The 16,352-nt window shown below is 35.8% G+C and overlaps 2 protein-coding genes and 1 pseudogene across 2 annotated transcripts; 2 read left to right on the top strand and 1 right to left on the bottom strand.

Moving 5' to 3' along the window:
* Positions 1–3,060, top strand: part of LOC107005539 — a 9,118-nt pseudogene extending 6,058 nt beyond the window's left edge.
* An 8,053-nt stretch (positions 3,061–11,113) lies between these two features.
* LOC107005923 lies at positions 11,114–11,930 on the bottom strand. The gene is made up of 3 exons (XM_027913547.1): positions 11,840–11,930; positions 11,644–11,762; positions 11,114–11,548 (listed from the first exon to the last, which is right to left on the bottom strand). The coding sequence occupies exons 1-3, from the start codon at positions 11,928–11,930 to the stop codon at positions 11,114–11,116; spliced, it is 645 nt and encodes a 214-aa protein (XP_027769348.1).
* Positions 11,931–14,038: 2,108 nt separating this feature from the next.
* LOC107005924 (serine/threonine-protein kinase STY13-like) lies at positions 14,039–14,668 on the top strand. The gene has a single exon (XM_027913436.1). The coding sequence runs from the start codon at positions 14,054–14,056 to the stop codon at positions 14,423–14,425; it is 372 nt and encodes a 123-aa protein (XP_027769237.1). The 5' UTR covers positions 14,039–14,053; the 3' UTR covers positions 14,426–14,668.
* The last annotated feature ends 1,684 nt before the right edge of the window (positions 14,669–16,352 follow it).

Genomic DNA, 16,352 nt, shown 5'->3' on the forward strand with positions numbered 1-16,352 from the left:
TAGTAATAATGTATTAATGTAATATGGTTTCTCACATGTTCATACACGCTCCAATTTCTCTCACAATCAGATGCGCTACAAGTTAAACTTTGCATTCTCATAGCAAACTGTTGCAAGTTTGGGACATTATGACCAAATTGCATCCACCATTCAACTGTAGAAGAGTAATTTTAAAAGATTCATAACTTAAATGTTGAAGCTTTAAATACAATTAAAATATGAAATTCTCACCAAGTGACCTCAAGGTTCTAGCTCTAATGGCTGATTCAATTCCAAGTAGGCCATCCGCTTTCATGTACACACCAAAACCGACAAAGTCCATGGAGTAATTTAAAGAAAAAAGTGAAGCAGAATGGCTATAAAAAGTAAGTGAAGCAGAATGGCTAGTAGATCCTTTCTCGCTAAAATCATTTTGCGCGTCATTTTTTAAAGCACAACTTATCCGAAGTGCATGACTTCAAGAAGTAATCCCATACTTCAAATTTCTTTAAGAGATGGCTTTGAACAAAAATGGGGGAGCTATGTGACACACGAGGAAATCAATGCCCGTCCTCAATGCCTGATAAGAAGAATGACTTATTTGGTATTAAGTCTTACAACACATGTTGCTACACCCGATTTGACAAATGCCTTATATATGTTGAACTAGATCTTTTGAAACAAAAGGAGCATTAAAACCCCATAATGATCAATCAATTAGTATAACCTGTTGAGTTACTGAGATCGTAAATGAGGCCGATTATGACTCAGTATTCTGACATCTAACTTTTCGTGCCTCACATGCTATGTTATATCGGTCCTTCGCATTACATACTTATTGAAATGGGTGTGTCATTGTTGTATGTACTCTTCAAAATACACAAATACTTTACAAAAAAAATGTGCATACCTATAATGATACTTAGATCTAATTATATTCATAGTCACAAACAAGTCCATACGAGAAGCGGATTTAGGATTTAAAATTTATCGGTCCCAATGATACGGGGGATTGAGCCATCAATGAGGAGGGCAATAAAGCTTAAGCAAGTTCCCATTTATCTCGTTGGACCAATAACTTACTTTGTAGATCCCAACAAATTGTTTTTATATATTTATTGACTGGATCCCACTTGTGGGGTTTGAGAGAGTAGAGTGTATGCAATGTTGCCCTTACCTTGTTGTGATAGAGCTTTCTTCTGAAAAGACCCTAAACTTTAAATAAACTTGCTAATCAGGAAGCAAGAGAATGCTCAATTTCCAACGAACAATTTACCTTAATACGCGACCTTTATACTCTCTTATCAAAGGCCATTTTTTCAGTAAGATCTAGATGCACTTCATCTAATCACTCCCTCCCAATACTTCTTCGGCCCGACTTTACCTTTCATGACGTCATCCACTACCAACATCTCACACCTCCTATGAGGAGTGAGGCGTCTAAACTCCTCCTCACATGTCCAAATCATCTTAGTCTCACATCCCTCATCTTGTTCAACATGGAGGCCACTCCTACCTTGTCCAGGATATCTCCATTCTTAATCTTGTATCTCTTAGCATGACCACAATATCTACCTCAATATTCTCATCACAACGCCAACACTTCGCCCCATACTCGGTGGCGTACGTGGTATTTTTCGTAAGTTGTGTCACCTTTTAGTTTTTTTTTTTAATATATATATAAAAATAAAAGTGATAAAGGAGAAAATAATATAAAATGGTAAGTAATACTAAAGTGAGAAAGAAGGAAAGAAAATAGAAAATTTGTATAAAAAATGAGGTTAAGCAGGTTTGCACCCGCGACCTCAGCTTTTTGGAAAAGCTAAGACTTACCAACTAAGCTACACAAATATGTAGAGTATCACTTTGTACTATATATCTTTTTTATCTGTTTTCCCTTTTAATCACAATTTTTCCAAGTAAGCAAGCAGACTACTCTTAAATCCGCCCCTGCCCATACTACAGGGTCGGTCTAACCACCACTCTGTAGAACCTATCTGTCCATACTCCATATAATATGGATCACATGTTACCTTTAGTTGCTGAAGAATTAGTATATTTGAAACCTTTCGGATTTCTCCACTAGAACTCATCACCTCCAAGAATGATAGGAAAAACAAAAGCATTAAATCTATTTAGGGGGCAGGGGTGTCCACATGGGCTTGATTTGCCAAGTCTGTTCATATGTATTATGAAACGCCATCGGTTTATATGTATTATGATACGCCAAACTAATTTTAGATGTAGGTATATGGTATGTAAGAATATATTTTACAGTTTGTGTTATGTGTTACGGTGCTTGTATAGGCTGTCTGTTTTATTAATTCATGCATTAGTACCTGATTGTCATACTGTTGAAAATTTATTGATATCTATTGGATGATCTCCTTGGTTGGCACAATCTGATTCAGAAAAAGGAAAATGATGTTCAAAGCTGTTAGCAATAGCATCTGTGTTTTGTTGTGGATGTCTAAGCGTTTGACTTTGTTTTGTAGGGAGATGCTCCAGCACCGATCATACACCCAGAAAGTTGATGTTTATAGTTTTGGCATTGTTCTGTGGGAGCTAATAACAGGGTTGCTTCCTTACCCGAGCATGACTGCTGTGCAGGCTGCTTTTGCTGTTGTCAACAAAGGCGCCCGTCCAATAATCCCCAATGATTGCTTGCCTGTCTTATCTAATATCATGACCTGCTGCTGGGATTTTGACCCCGATAAGCGACCAACTTTCTCTCAGGTGGTCAAGATGCTTGAGGCGGCTGAGATAGAAATCATGAGTAATGTCAGAAGGGCACGTTTCAGGTCCTGTCCTCGTCCTACGGCTACTGGGAAAGATTAAACTGGAGGCAAAAGACATTGAATTGAAAAACTGATTTTGAGTCAATAATATCTATCCGGCACAATCTCTTTTCAGATAGAAAAAGGGTTATAGTTATGCGAAAAAACTAAACATTTCTATGTTGTAGTTTGTTTCTTTTCTTTAAACTGTGGATTTAAGACAGCGACTAGTTGGCTTGCTGAATTTGTTCAAAGTTGTATCAGGTTCTGAATTATATGAAATACTCATCTATGCTTGCAGCCTCGTTTTCTTTGTTACACTCTGATAGTTTTATCAGTGCAGCACACATATTGTGATATGCTTTAGGGCCTATCGGAAACAACCTCTCTACTTTTACAAGGCAGGGGGGGTAAGACTGTGTACACAACCCCCTCTTCAAACTCAACTGTGATTGGTAGGGTTTCGGCTGGAGAAGACGACGGAGTAAGATGAAGCCGGTATAAGAACAACAGTGTTGAACAAGGCTTACAATCGATATGTCAAACGGACCTATATATTCATGGCTCATGATGAGAAGGATGAATGCAACATCGATAACCGCGTAATATTCTCTTTCTCTTTTATATATATACTAGTCTTTGGACACGCGCGTTGCGCGTGTGCCTCGCGTGAATGAGTGTAAAAACATAAAAATATAATTACAAAAATACAATTAACTATATGTTTGAATTATTAAATGATATTTTTGTTTAAAAGAAGTGTAAATTTTTTTAAGTTGATGAATATATATATCATATTAAGTAATTAGATAGAAAAAAACCTTGTCATGCCAAATTCCTCAGATCGATGTTTTATTGTCTTTAGTATGTGTAAGTTGTGTATGTACTTTTAAGTGCCTAAATAAAGTAACATAGTGAATTTAGTCATATTTACATTGAAATTGGTAGTACTATTTGATTATTTATTTATGGTTTTAAGATTTCTTTGATGAAATCACTTGCAAGTGCATACAAGAAGATGGAACAATATAATTAATATATAAATATTATAATAGTACTTGTTAGTTTTGAAGTACAAAATTCAACTACTTTGTTATCATTGCGAATAGTATAATATCTTCGGGAGGATAGTTAGTAAAATTTCATTCAATTTTAGCACCAAATGGTGTTTCTTCGTTCAAGATACTTCTCTTTCTCTAATTCACGTAATATTATTATATTAAACAATTGTAGAGAATCTGAAAATTACTTTTAAGTGGAGATAAAATAAATTATCAATATGATTTAATCTTTCAAATTATTTCATACTTATAAATGTTACGACAGTTTTCAATTGTTATTAAGGTAGAAAGATTATAAAATACATCAGACATACAACATAATAGATATTTGTTAGCTTGAGCTAAAAATGTTCAATTTATTTTTATCTTATTTCTCAAGCACATTTTAGTATATATATATATATATATATATATATATATATATATATATAAAATCAACTATAAAGAGTTTAAAGAGCTAATTAAGGTAGCACAGAAAATAAATAAATAAATTTATCGTTCTTAGGAAAATTAATCGAAGTATTATCAGGTTATGACTGAAGCATATTCAGATGATAATTTGTCTTTTTAATTTTCTTGTCCACCTTCATGTTGTAATATAATATATGAATTCAATGCATTAATATATTCCTTAATCCATCCTCTCTCAATCAACACAATCTAACGAAAATAATTTATTAAGTAAAAAATGATAACAATATAGAGAAATTGAGAACTAACTTACCATCTTTCTCCTCATTTATGCAAGCCATGAGGAGCCTCTATTCACAATCATTTACATAGGTAGAAAAAATTTAAAAAAATTATTAAAGGAAGAGACATAAAATAGATTGTTAGATAGGAAAAATAAGAAAAAACGTCTAAAGACAAATAAAAATCACAATTATTAGCAAATATAATATGAAGTACATTAAATAGATGATATATCTAGCTATTTTTGTTTGTTATCCTTCTCTCATTCTCTTTTCTTCTCATGTTGAATAGTGTAATTTTCTTCCTATGATAATATCTATCTTAGTAAATTGGTTCTTAAAAAGCATATTAAAAATTTAATTCTCAAAGTGTTTTTACATAAATAGTGGAGAATGACTCTTCACAATGAACTTCTAATTTTAAAAAATTATGTGTGAAAAATAATTAACATTCAATAATTAAGCAGAAGAATATCACATTATAATAAATAAAATAATATTTCTAAGGCAAAAGTAGACATTCTAGTTTGGACAATAATTACTACTTAACTATTTATTGGTCCAGCTCCGGTCGATAATCTATAGATGAAAACTATAGTTAAAAATTTACATCAACAATAAATAGCTTAGTATCACAGTAGATAGACGTTTGATGCATAAAATTTATAAATGCTAAAAGATTTCGTCAATGTGGTACATATGCAAATTTATGATATAAACACTTGGTATATTACGAAACATACTTGAAGCCATCACCATAATTAATATGTCAATTATTTTTATCATTATATCACATATACGTCTTCTTTTTAACCTTAAAGAAGTAATGTACACATGATTTATGAAGAGAAAAGAATAATACTCCTTTTTTTCACACAATTTTTCTTTGAATAATTAATATAAATTGAGCAATATAAACTTTTCAAAATGACTTATTCTATATATATATATATGATCAATTTGAGGAATGAATGTTCCAACAAACAAATAATAGACTAATAAGATCGATAATATTATACATATAAACGAAAAGTTTAAATAAAAATACAACCTCAAAATCACATATAGACTATATAGAGTATGATCCATTCTTTATCTCCAATTTGGCTATTTTATTTTAGAATATGGATTCATATATATATATATATATATATATATATATAATCATATTTGATTTCTCATTTAGCCATTCTTCTCACTACTCATAAATAATAATTTCAAAAATATATTTATACTAAAGTAAAACAATCTATCGAGAGTCAAATAAGCATGTCAAATGAACTGATTAATCTATCATTAATATGAATTTCATCAGTAATTAAGAAACATAGTAGAACATGAATTGTATATTACTATTTTCTTCATATAGGACACAAAATATTCTAATAAAAAAATAAAATCATAAGAAAGTACATCAACATATTTAAAAAGGAAAAATATAATATTTAGGACGGATAAAAAGAAGCGAATAAAAAGAAAAAGAAAATTACTGCACATGCAAAATGATCTGCAAAGTTCATTTTTGCATGATAATCTCTCATCCTCCTCTTGTCATTTACATGAAGAGGCAATTTATAGAAATAACTATGATGACCTTTGAGTAGATAATTATTTTGCATTAAATTAGTTCAATGATTTTAGTCCATATCAAATTTTTATAATGGAAAAACTTTTCAAATACTCCTAATTTTTACAATAGAGTAATTAATTATTAAAGTGAATTTGATTCATGCACCAATCTAAATGAGTTGTTTATTAAATATTTAATTATATTTTATAATATTTGTTTAATTATTTTAATATAAGGGTAAAACAGTAATTTAACTTTGCAGTTTGGATATTCCCACTTATAATAATATATGATATGATATATACATATTGTTGTTATTAAATGGTTTTTCTCGTCAGTTTGCTGACTATGTTATTTTGATCTTTGATTCTCTGAGCAAATTTTAGTTATGAGCTTGCTAACTTGCAATTGTCTTCAACATAGTTGTTTGTTTCAATGCAAATCAAAAAAGCACCTAAAATTAAACATATAGACTCATTGTAGTGATTCATTTCATTTTGTAATTCTTGTCTGTTTGTGGTACATGAAGTTGGTTAAAAATTAGTCTTTTTTTCGTGGGAATGTTGTTGCTAATGTTATTTTGGTTTCTGAATTCAACGGTTCTAAATTATGAGCTTGTTAACTCGCAACAATACTACAAAATGATTGTTTGTTTCAATGAAGAGTAATTAAGCAGCTAAATTTATGCATCCCTAGGAATGTTTTAGAGTTCCATTTTTATCTAAATTCTTAGTTGGCGATGTGTTTCTATCTTCTGTGCTTGTAATCTGTTTATGAGTACTTGAAATTGGTGAATTCTCCTTAATTTTCAGTTGAAATTTTATTAATGATGTTAGTACCAGTTCCAGCCACGGATAACAAAGAGGTCTATGGTAGATTATAGTCTGATTATGCTAAGCCTATGAAGACTAAGTTAGAGTTGCCATGGTTAAGAGGCTTTCCATTTAGACTGTAATTACTTTGGGATCGTGCGTGGTTGATTCTTTAATGGCATTTCGAATTATACTACACCTTGAGCTATACATGACCAGAGAAAAGGGTAGACTTTCCTTGTGAATATTTAGAAGTATGATATATGAAATACACTTCTAATCATGAGTTTGAGAAAGAAGGCGGGTGGTGTGATATAAATTTTTAGTGAAGGGGGAAGTGTGTCAATTCAAATATAACTGTGATTCGTCCAATCACTAATTTTATTTTGTTTTTCTCTTCTTATTTAATAGTAATTTCTAAAACTCAAAAGTGGAAAAATTCATTAAAGGGAAAAGGGTCTGATATACCCCTCAACTTTGTCATTTAGAGCTGATATACCCCTTGTTATGAAAGTAACTCATATATACCCCTACTTGTAAACAAATGGCTCACATATATACCCCTACGGTTGTCCATCACGGCTTGTCCGACCCATTTGGAAGGTCAAACGAGCCCCGAAGCGAGTCCCGAAGCGAGCATACCCCTCATTTCGAAGATTTTCGTGTGTTATAGCACACCATTTTTTGGGAGATCCGGATTCCGACGTCAAAAAGGCCGAATTTTATCGTGGACGTCCGTCAAGACCTTGTCTATGCATACGGTTCGCCATCACGGCTTGTCCGACCCATTTGGAAGGTCAAACGAGCCCCGAAGCGAGCATACCCCTCATTTCGACGATTTTCGTGTGCTATAGCACACCATTTTTTGGGTGATCCGGATTCCGACGTCAAAAATGCCAAATTTTTTCGTGGACGTCCGTCAAGACCTTGTCTATGCATACGGTTCGCCATCACGGCTTGTCCGACCCATTTGGAAGGTCAAACGAGCCCCGAAGCGAGCATACCCCTCATTTCGACGATTTTCGTGTGCTATAGCACACCATTTTTTGGGTGATCCGGATTCCGACGTCAAAAATGCCAAATTTTTTCGTGGACGTCCGTCAAGACCTTGTCTATGCATACGGTTCGCCATCACGGCTTGTCCGACCCATTTGGAAGGTCAAACGAGCCCCGAAGCGAGCATACCCCTCATTTCGACGATTTTCGTGTGCTATAGCACACCATTTTTTGGGTGATCCGGATTCCGACGTCAAAAATGCCAAATTTTTTCGTGGACGTCCGTCAAGACCTTGTCTATGCATACGGTTCGCCATCACGGCTTGTCCGACCCATTTGGAAGGTCAAACGAGCCCCGAAGCGAGCATACCCCTCATTTCGACGATTTTCGTGTGCTATAGCACACCATTTTTTGGGTGATCCGGATTCCGACGTCAAAAATGCCAAATTTTTTCGTGGACGTCCGTCAAGACCTTGTCTATGCATACGGTTCGCCATCACGGCTTGTCCGACCCATTTGGAAGGTCAAACGAGCCCCGAAGCGAGCATACCCCTCATTTCGACGATTTTCGTGTGCTATAGCACACCATTTTTTGGGTGATCCGGATTCCGACGTCAAAAATGCCAAATTTTTTCGTGGACGTCCGTCAAGACCTTGTCTATGCATACGGTTCGCCATCACGGCTTGTCCGACCCATTTGGAAGGTCAAACGAGCCCCGAAGCGAGCATACCCCTCATTTCGACGATTTTCGTGTGCTATAGCACACCATTTTTTGGGTGATCCGGATTCCGACGTCAAAAATGCCAAATTTTTTCGTGGACGTCCGTCAAGACCTTGTCTATGCATACGGTTCGCCATCACGGCTTGTCCGACCCATTTGGAAGGTCAAACGAGCCCCGAAGCGAGCATACCCCTCATTTCGACGATTTTCGTGTGCTATAGCACACCATTTTTTGGGTGATCCGGATTCCGACGTCAAAAATGCCAAATTTTTTCGTGGACGTCCGTCAAGACCTTGTCTATGCATACGGTTCGCCATCACGGCTTGTCCGACCCATTTGGAAGGTCAAACGAGCCCCGAAGCGAGCATACCCCTCATTTCGACGATTTTCGTGTGCTATAGCACACCATTTTTTGGGTGATCCGGATTCCGACGTCAAAAATGCCAAATTTTTTCGTGGACGTCCGTCAAGACCTTGTCTATGCATACGGTTCGCCATCACGGCTTGTCCGACCCATTTGGAAGGTCAAACGAGCCCCGAAGCGAGCATACCCCTCATTTCGACGATTTTCGTGTGCTATAGCACACCATTTTTTGGGTGATCCGGATTCCGACGTCAAAAATGCCAAATTTTTTCGTGGACGTCCGTCAAGACCTTGTCTATGCATACGGTTCGCCATCACGGCTTGTCCGACCCATTTGGAAGGTCAAACGAGCCCCGAAGCGAGCATACCCCTCATTTCGACGATTTTCGTGTGCTATAGCACACCATTTTTTGGGTGATCCGGATTCCGACGTCAAAAATGCCAAATTTTTTCGTGGACGTCCGTCAAGACCTTGTCTATGCATACGGTTCGCCATCACGGCTTGTCCGACCCATTTGGAAGGTCAAACGAGCCCCGAAGCGAGCATACCCCTCATTTCGACGATTTTCGTGTGCTATAGCACACCATTTTTTGGGTGATCCGGATTCCGACGTCAAAAATGCCAAATTTTTTCGTGGACGTCCGTCAAGACCTTGTCTATGCATACGGTTCGCCATCACGGCTTGTCCGACCCATTTGGAAGGTCAAACGAGCCCCGAAGCGAGCATACCCCTCATTTCGACGATTTTCGTGTGCTATAGCACACCATTTTTTGGGTGATCCGGATTCCGACGTCAAAAATGCCAAATTTTTTCGTGGACGTCCGTCAAGACCTTGTCTATGCATACGGTTGGCCATCACGGCTTGTCCGACCCATTTGGAAGGTCAAACGAGCCCCACTGGATGTGTCTGAGAGATATGAACCACAATTCTATTCTTGTCGAATATGGAAATGGAAATTCTATGGGAAGTATATTATCTCTTTCTCTCCTTCGTGAGTGTCGATCTTCCCGCATCGTCTTTAGCATTACCTCTTTCTTCAAAGCAGTGAAGCTATTTTAGAATAATGTATGGGTAAGAATGGGTCCCTGGCCTATGCAGTGGCATTAGTTAGGGTTTCTTAGTTAGGGTTTCTGACTGAATCTGCTGGAAAGGGTAAAACTTAAAAATGGAGCTCAAGGATGGCGTTACAAGATTAAAGTAAGTTAGGGAGTAGATCGATTCTTATATGAGTTGTTCGAGCTGTATTGAAAAGTATATTCAATGAAATTTGTTTCCATGACATTCATGAGATTTAGAGTGCCTTCCGTGGAAACAACCGAACTCAGCTGGTTGCAGCTGTCGATGAGTCGATTTCACTCCAAGGCAATCGCTTCGTCTTCGTCCTCCATGGCAGATGGAAGCTCAAGCTGGAAGACAACCATCTCTCTTTTTGTTTTTTCCTTTTGGTTCATTTCTTTAATTTCTTTCATATTTGGACAGGCTGTAGGTGTTTTGGGCTAGATCAGGTTATGGTTTGGTTTACTTTTTTTAGACCCAACTTTAATTTTTTAAAACGAAGTATGCCACTTTTAGTTTCTCTGAGGTGGAAAGAAGTTCATTCTTCTTCGGATGTTTCTAGATGGAATTCTACAAGGGCCTTGCAAAAACTAGACGCTACAACAATGATATGATTCTCCATTGAGTTACTACATAGACTTTTTTCATCATTAGACAATCTCTACGGAAAGGTAGAAGCGGAATACTTAGCTTACTCTCCTCATGTTAAAATCATAAAGCGAACCATGGTGTTTGAAATGAAAAGCTGGGAGTGAAGCATACAAGTTATGGAAAAGTATAATGAAGTACCAATCATATACAAATTTAGTAGTCTTTTCATGAAGTCGAATCCTTTGTTGAAACCTCCAATTATTAAGAGTAGTCTTATTAGAAGCGAGAAACACTGTTTTGGGAAGCGAGAAGCGGAAAAAAGCGATGAGGATTCGCTTCACGGAAGAGAAGCGTGAAGTGAAGCGCACACTTTTTTTAAAAAAGCGACATTTAGTATAAAAATAAAAAAATATTAAATAACTCTATAGATAGATAATCAATAATACTCATAAGTCATAACATATAAAAAAATCAAAAACATAATTAGATCACAAAGACTCAAACTCCCATTCTTCAACAAGATCCTCAAACTCTTCAAGTGACATAACCAAGGGTTCTACTTGACCATCATCTTCTTCATCATCAGAAGGCTCATCAACGAGGTTTCGACTCGAACTAGAACCTCCAACTCCTCTTTCCTTGCCCCTTAAAGTAATCTCCCTAAAATTATAAATATTCTCCTCAACACCACTTGCCATAGAAACGTCACCATAAGTGAGACTTTCTCCTTTGTACACTTCTTCATCTTGGTGATCTTGTGGTGCTCCAGTTAACCATTCATTTGCCTCATCAATACTATCCAACAAAATTGGATCAATGGTATTATGAGCATTGTCACGACGTGCCAATGTTCTATTATATTTAATGAACACTAGATCATTGAGGCGTGTCAACTCAAGCCTATTTCTCTTTTTACTATGAATCTGCACATAGTAGAAAGTAATTAATAGGAGGACTTGGGATGATTAAGGTATCAATTAAAATAGTAATAATGTATTAATGTAATATGGTTTCTCACATGTTCATACACGCTCCAATTTCTCTCACAATCAGATGCGCTACAAGTTAAACTTTGCATTCTCATAGCAAACTGTTGCAAGTTTGGGACATTATGACCAAATTGCATCCACCATTCAACTGTAGAAGAGTAATTTTAAAAGATTCATAACTTAAATGTTGAAGCTTTAAATACAATTAAAATATGAAATTCTCACCAAGTGACCTCAAGGTTCTAGCTCTAATGGCTGATTCAATTCCAAGTAGGCCATCCGCTTTCATGTACACACCAAAACCGACAAAGTCCATGGAGTAATTTAAAGAAAAAAGTGAAGCAGAATGGCTATAAAAAGTAAGTGAAGCAGAATGGCTAGTAGATCCTTTCTCGCTAAAATCATTTTGCGCGTCATTTTTTAAAGCACAACTTATCCGAAGTGCATGACTTCAAGCAGTAATCCCATACTTCAAATTTCTTTAAGAGATGGCTTTGAACAAAAATGCGGGAGCTATGTGACACACGAGGAAATCAATGCCCGTCCTCAATGCCTGATAAGAAGAATGACTTATTTGGTATTAAGTCTTACAACACATGTTGCTACACCCGATTTGACAAATGCCTTATATATGTTGAACTAGATCTTTTGAAACAAAAGGAGCATTAAAACCCCATAATGATCAATCAATTAGTATAACCTGTTGAGTTACTGAGATCGTAAATGAGGCCGATTATGACTCAGTATTCTGACATCTAACTTTTCGTGCCTCACATGCTATGTTATATCGGTCCTTCGCATTACATACTTATTGAAATGGGTGTGTCATTGTTGTATGTACTCTTCAAAATACACAAATACTTTACAAAAAAAATGTGCATACCTATAATGATACTTAGATCTAATTATATTCATAGTCACAAACAAGTCCATACGAGAAGCGGATTTAGGATTTAAAATTTATCGGTCCCAATGATACGGGGGATTGAGCCATCAATGAGGAGGGCAATAAAGCTTAAGCAAGTTCCCATTTATCTCGTTGGACCAATAACTTACTTTGTAGATCCCAACAAATTGTTTTTATATATTTATTGACTGGATCCCACTTGTGGGGTTTGAGAGAGTAGAGTGTATGCAATGTTGCCCTTACCTTGTTGTGATAGAGCTTTCTTCTGAAAAGACCCTAAACTTTAAATAAACTTGCTAATCAGGAAGCAAGAGAATGCTCAATTTCCAACGAACAATTTACCTTAATACGCGACCTTTATACTCTCTTATCAAAGGCCATTTTTTCAGTAAGATCTAGATGCACTTCATCTAATCACTCCCTCCCAATACTTCTTCGGCCCGACTTTACCTTTCATGACGTCATCCACTACCAACATCTCACACCTCCTATGAGGAGTGAGGCGTCTAAACTCCTCCTCACATGTCCAAATCATCTTAGTCTCACATCCCTCATCTTGTTCAACATGGAGGCCACTCCTACCTTGTCCAGGATATCTCCATTCTTAATCTTGTATCTCTTAGCATGACCACAATATCTACCTCAATATTCTCATCACAACGCCAACACTTCGCCCCATACTCGGTGGCGTACGTGGTATTTTTCGTAAGTTGTGTCACCTTTTAGTTTTTTTTTTTAATATATATATAAAAATAAAAGTGATAAAGGAGAAAATAATATAAAATGGTAAGTAATACTAAAGTGAGAAAGAAGGAAAGAAAATAGAAAATTTGTATAAAAAATGAGGTTAAGCAGGTTTGCACCCGCGACCTCAGCTTTTTGGAAAAGCTAAGACTTACCAACTAAGCTACACAAATATGTAGAGTATCACTTTGTACTATATATCTTTTTTATCTGTTTTCCCTTTTAATCACAATTTTTCCAAGTAAGCAAGCAGACTACTCTTAAATCCGCCCCTGCCCATACTACAGGGTCGGTCTAACCACCACTCTGTAGAACCTATCTGTCCATACTCCATATAATATGGATCACATGTTACCTTTAGTTGCTGAAGAATTAGTATATTTGAAACCTTTCGGATTTCTCCACTAGAACTCATCACCTCCAAGAATGATAGGAAAAACAAAAGCATTAAATCTATTTAGGGGGCAGGGGTGTCCACATGGGCTTGATTTGCCAAGTCTGTTCATATGTATTATGAAACGCCATCTGTTTATATGTATTATGATACGCCAAACTAATTTTAGATGTAGGTATATGGTATGTAAGAATATATTTTACAGTCTGTGTTATGTGTTACGGTGCTTGTATAGGCTGACTGTTTTATTAATTCATGCATTAGTACCTGATTGTCATACTGTTGAAAATTTATTGATATCGATTGGATGATCTCCTTGGTTGGCACAATCTGATTCAGAAAAAGGAAAATGATGTTCAAAGTTGTTAGCAATAGCATCTGTGTTTTGTTGTAAATGTCTAGGCGTTTGACTTTGTTTTGTAGGGAGATGCTCCAGCACCGATCATACACCCAGAAAGTTGATGTTTATAGTTTTTGCATTGTTCTGTGGGAGCTCATAACAGGGTTGCTTCCTTACCCGAGCATGACTGCTGTGCAGGCCGCTTTTGCTGTTGTCAACAAAGGCGCCCGTCCAATAATCCCCAATGATTGCTTGCCTGTCTTATCTAATATCATGACCTGCTGCTGGGATTTTGACCCCGATAAGCGACCAACTTTCTCTCAGGTGGTCAAGATGCTTGAGGCGGCTGAGATAGAAATCATGAGTAATGTCAGAAGGGCACGTTTCAGGTCCTGTCCTCGTCCTACGGCTACTGGGAAAGATTAAACTGGAGGCAAAAGACATTGAATTGAAAAACTGATTTTGAGTCAATAATATCTATCCGGCACAATCTCTTTTCAGATAGAAAAAGGGTTATAGTTATGCGAAAAAACTAAACATTTCTATGTTGTAGTTTGTTTCTTTTCTTTTAACTGTGGATTTAAGACAGCGACTAGTTGGCTTGCTGAATTTGTTCAAAGTTGTATCAGGTTCTGAATTATATGAAATACTCATCTATGCTTGCAGCCTCGTTTTCTTTGTTACACTCTGATAGTTTTATCAGTGCAACACACATATTGTGATATGTTTTAGGGCTTATCGGAAACAAGCTCTCTACTTTTACAAGGTGGGGGGGGGTAAGACTGTGTACACAACACCCTCTTCAAACACAACTGTGATTGGTAGGGTTTTGGCTGGAGAAGACGACGGAGTAAGATGAAGCCGGTATAAGAACAACAGTGTTGAACAAGGGTTACAATCGATATGTCAAACGGACCTATATATTCATGGCTCATGATGAGAAGGATGAATGCAACATCAATAACCGCGTAATATTCTCTTTCTCTTTTATATATGTATATATATATATATAGTTGTTATTAAATCGTTTTTCTCGTCAGTTTGCTGACTATGTTATTTTGATCTTTGATTCTCTGAGCAATTTTAGTTATGAGCTTGCTAACTTGCAATTGTCTTCAGCATATTTGTTTGTTTCAATGCAAATCAAAAAAGCACCTAAAATTAAACATATAGACTCATTGTAGAGATTCATTTCATTTTGTAATTCTTGTCTGTTTGTTGGTACATGAAGTTGGTTAAAAATTAGTCTTTTTTTCGTGGGAATGTTGTTGCTGATGTTATTTTGGTTTCTGAATTCAACGGTTCTAAATTATGAGCTTGTTAACTCGCAACAAGACTACAAAATGATTGTTTGTTTCAATGAAGAGTAATGAAGCAGCTAAACTTATGCATCCCTAGGCTTGTTTTAGAGTTCCATTTTTTTTTATCTAAATTCTTAGTTGGCGATGTGTTTCTATCTTCTGTGCTTGTAATCTGTTTATGAGTACATGAAATTGGTGAATTCTCCTTAATTTCAGTTGAAATTTTATTAATGATGTTATTACCAGTTCCAACTACGGATAACAAAGGGGTCTATGGTAGGTTATAGTCTGATTATGCTAAGCCTATGAAGACTAAGTTAGAGTTGCCATGGTTAAGAGGCTTTCCATTCAGACTGTAATTACTTTGGGATCGTGCTTGGTTGATTCTTTAATGGCATTTCGAATTATACTACACCTTGAGCTATACATAACCAGAGAAAAGGGTAGACTTTCCTTGTCAATATTTAGAAATATGATATATGAAATACACTTCTAATCATGAGTTTGAGAAAGAAGGCGGGTGGTGTGATATAAGTTTTTAGTGAAGGGGAAGTGTGTCAATTCAAATATAACTGTGATTCGTCCAATCACTAATTTTATTTTGTTTTTCTCTTCTTATTTATTAGTAATTTCTAAAACTCATTAAACATAGCTTAAGATATTTGATTCGTCCATCCTCTAAATTTGCCTTGTTGTTCTTATTTATTAGTGTTTTGCCTTTAAATTGAAAGTGAAAAATTCATCAAATATCACATACGATATTTTGATTCGTCCAACCACCAAATTTGCCTTTTTTTTCTTTCGTATTTATTAGTATTTTCCTTAAATTCAAGTGGAAAAATTCATTAATTCTAGCTTGCAATATTTGAGTTGTCCAACCACCAAATTTGTCTTGTGTTTCTTCTTATTTATTTCTACTTTCTTAGATTCAAAGTGGAAAAATTCATTAAATCTAGCTTACAATAGTCAAACCACCAAATTCATCTCATGCCTCTTCTTATTTGTTACTACTATCTTTTATTCAAAGTGGAAAAAATTATTAAAACTAGCTT

This window comes from Solanum pennellii, chromosome 12 (assembly GCF_001406875.1).
Source record: "Solanum pennellii chromosome 12, SPENNV200".
Lineage (NCBI taxonomy): Eukaryota > Viridiplantae > Streptophyta > Magnoliopsida > Solanales > Solanaceae > Solanum > Solanum pennellii.

Coding starts and splice junctions, on each gene's coding strand:
- LOC107005923 (XM_027913547.1), bottom strand. CDS start 11,930: ATGGACTTTGTCGGTTTTGGTGTGTACATGAAAGCGGATGGCCTACTT. Junction 11,763..11,839: donor TAGAACCTTGAGGTCACTTG/GTGAGAATTTCA, acceptor ACTCTTCTACAG/TTGAATGGTGGATGCAATTT. Junction 11,549..11,643: donor ATTGGAGCGTGTATGAACAT/GTGAGAAACCAT, acceptor TACTATGTGCAG/ATTCATAGTAAAAAGAGAAA.
- LOC107005924 (XM_027913436.1), top strand. CDS start 14,054: ATGTCTAGGCGTTTGACTTTGTTTTGTAGGGAGATGCTCCAGCACCGA.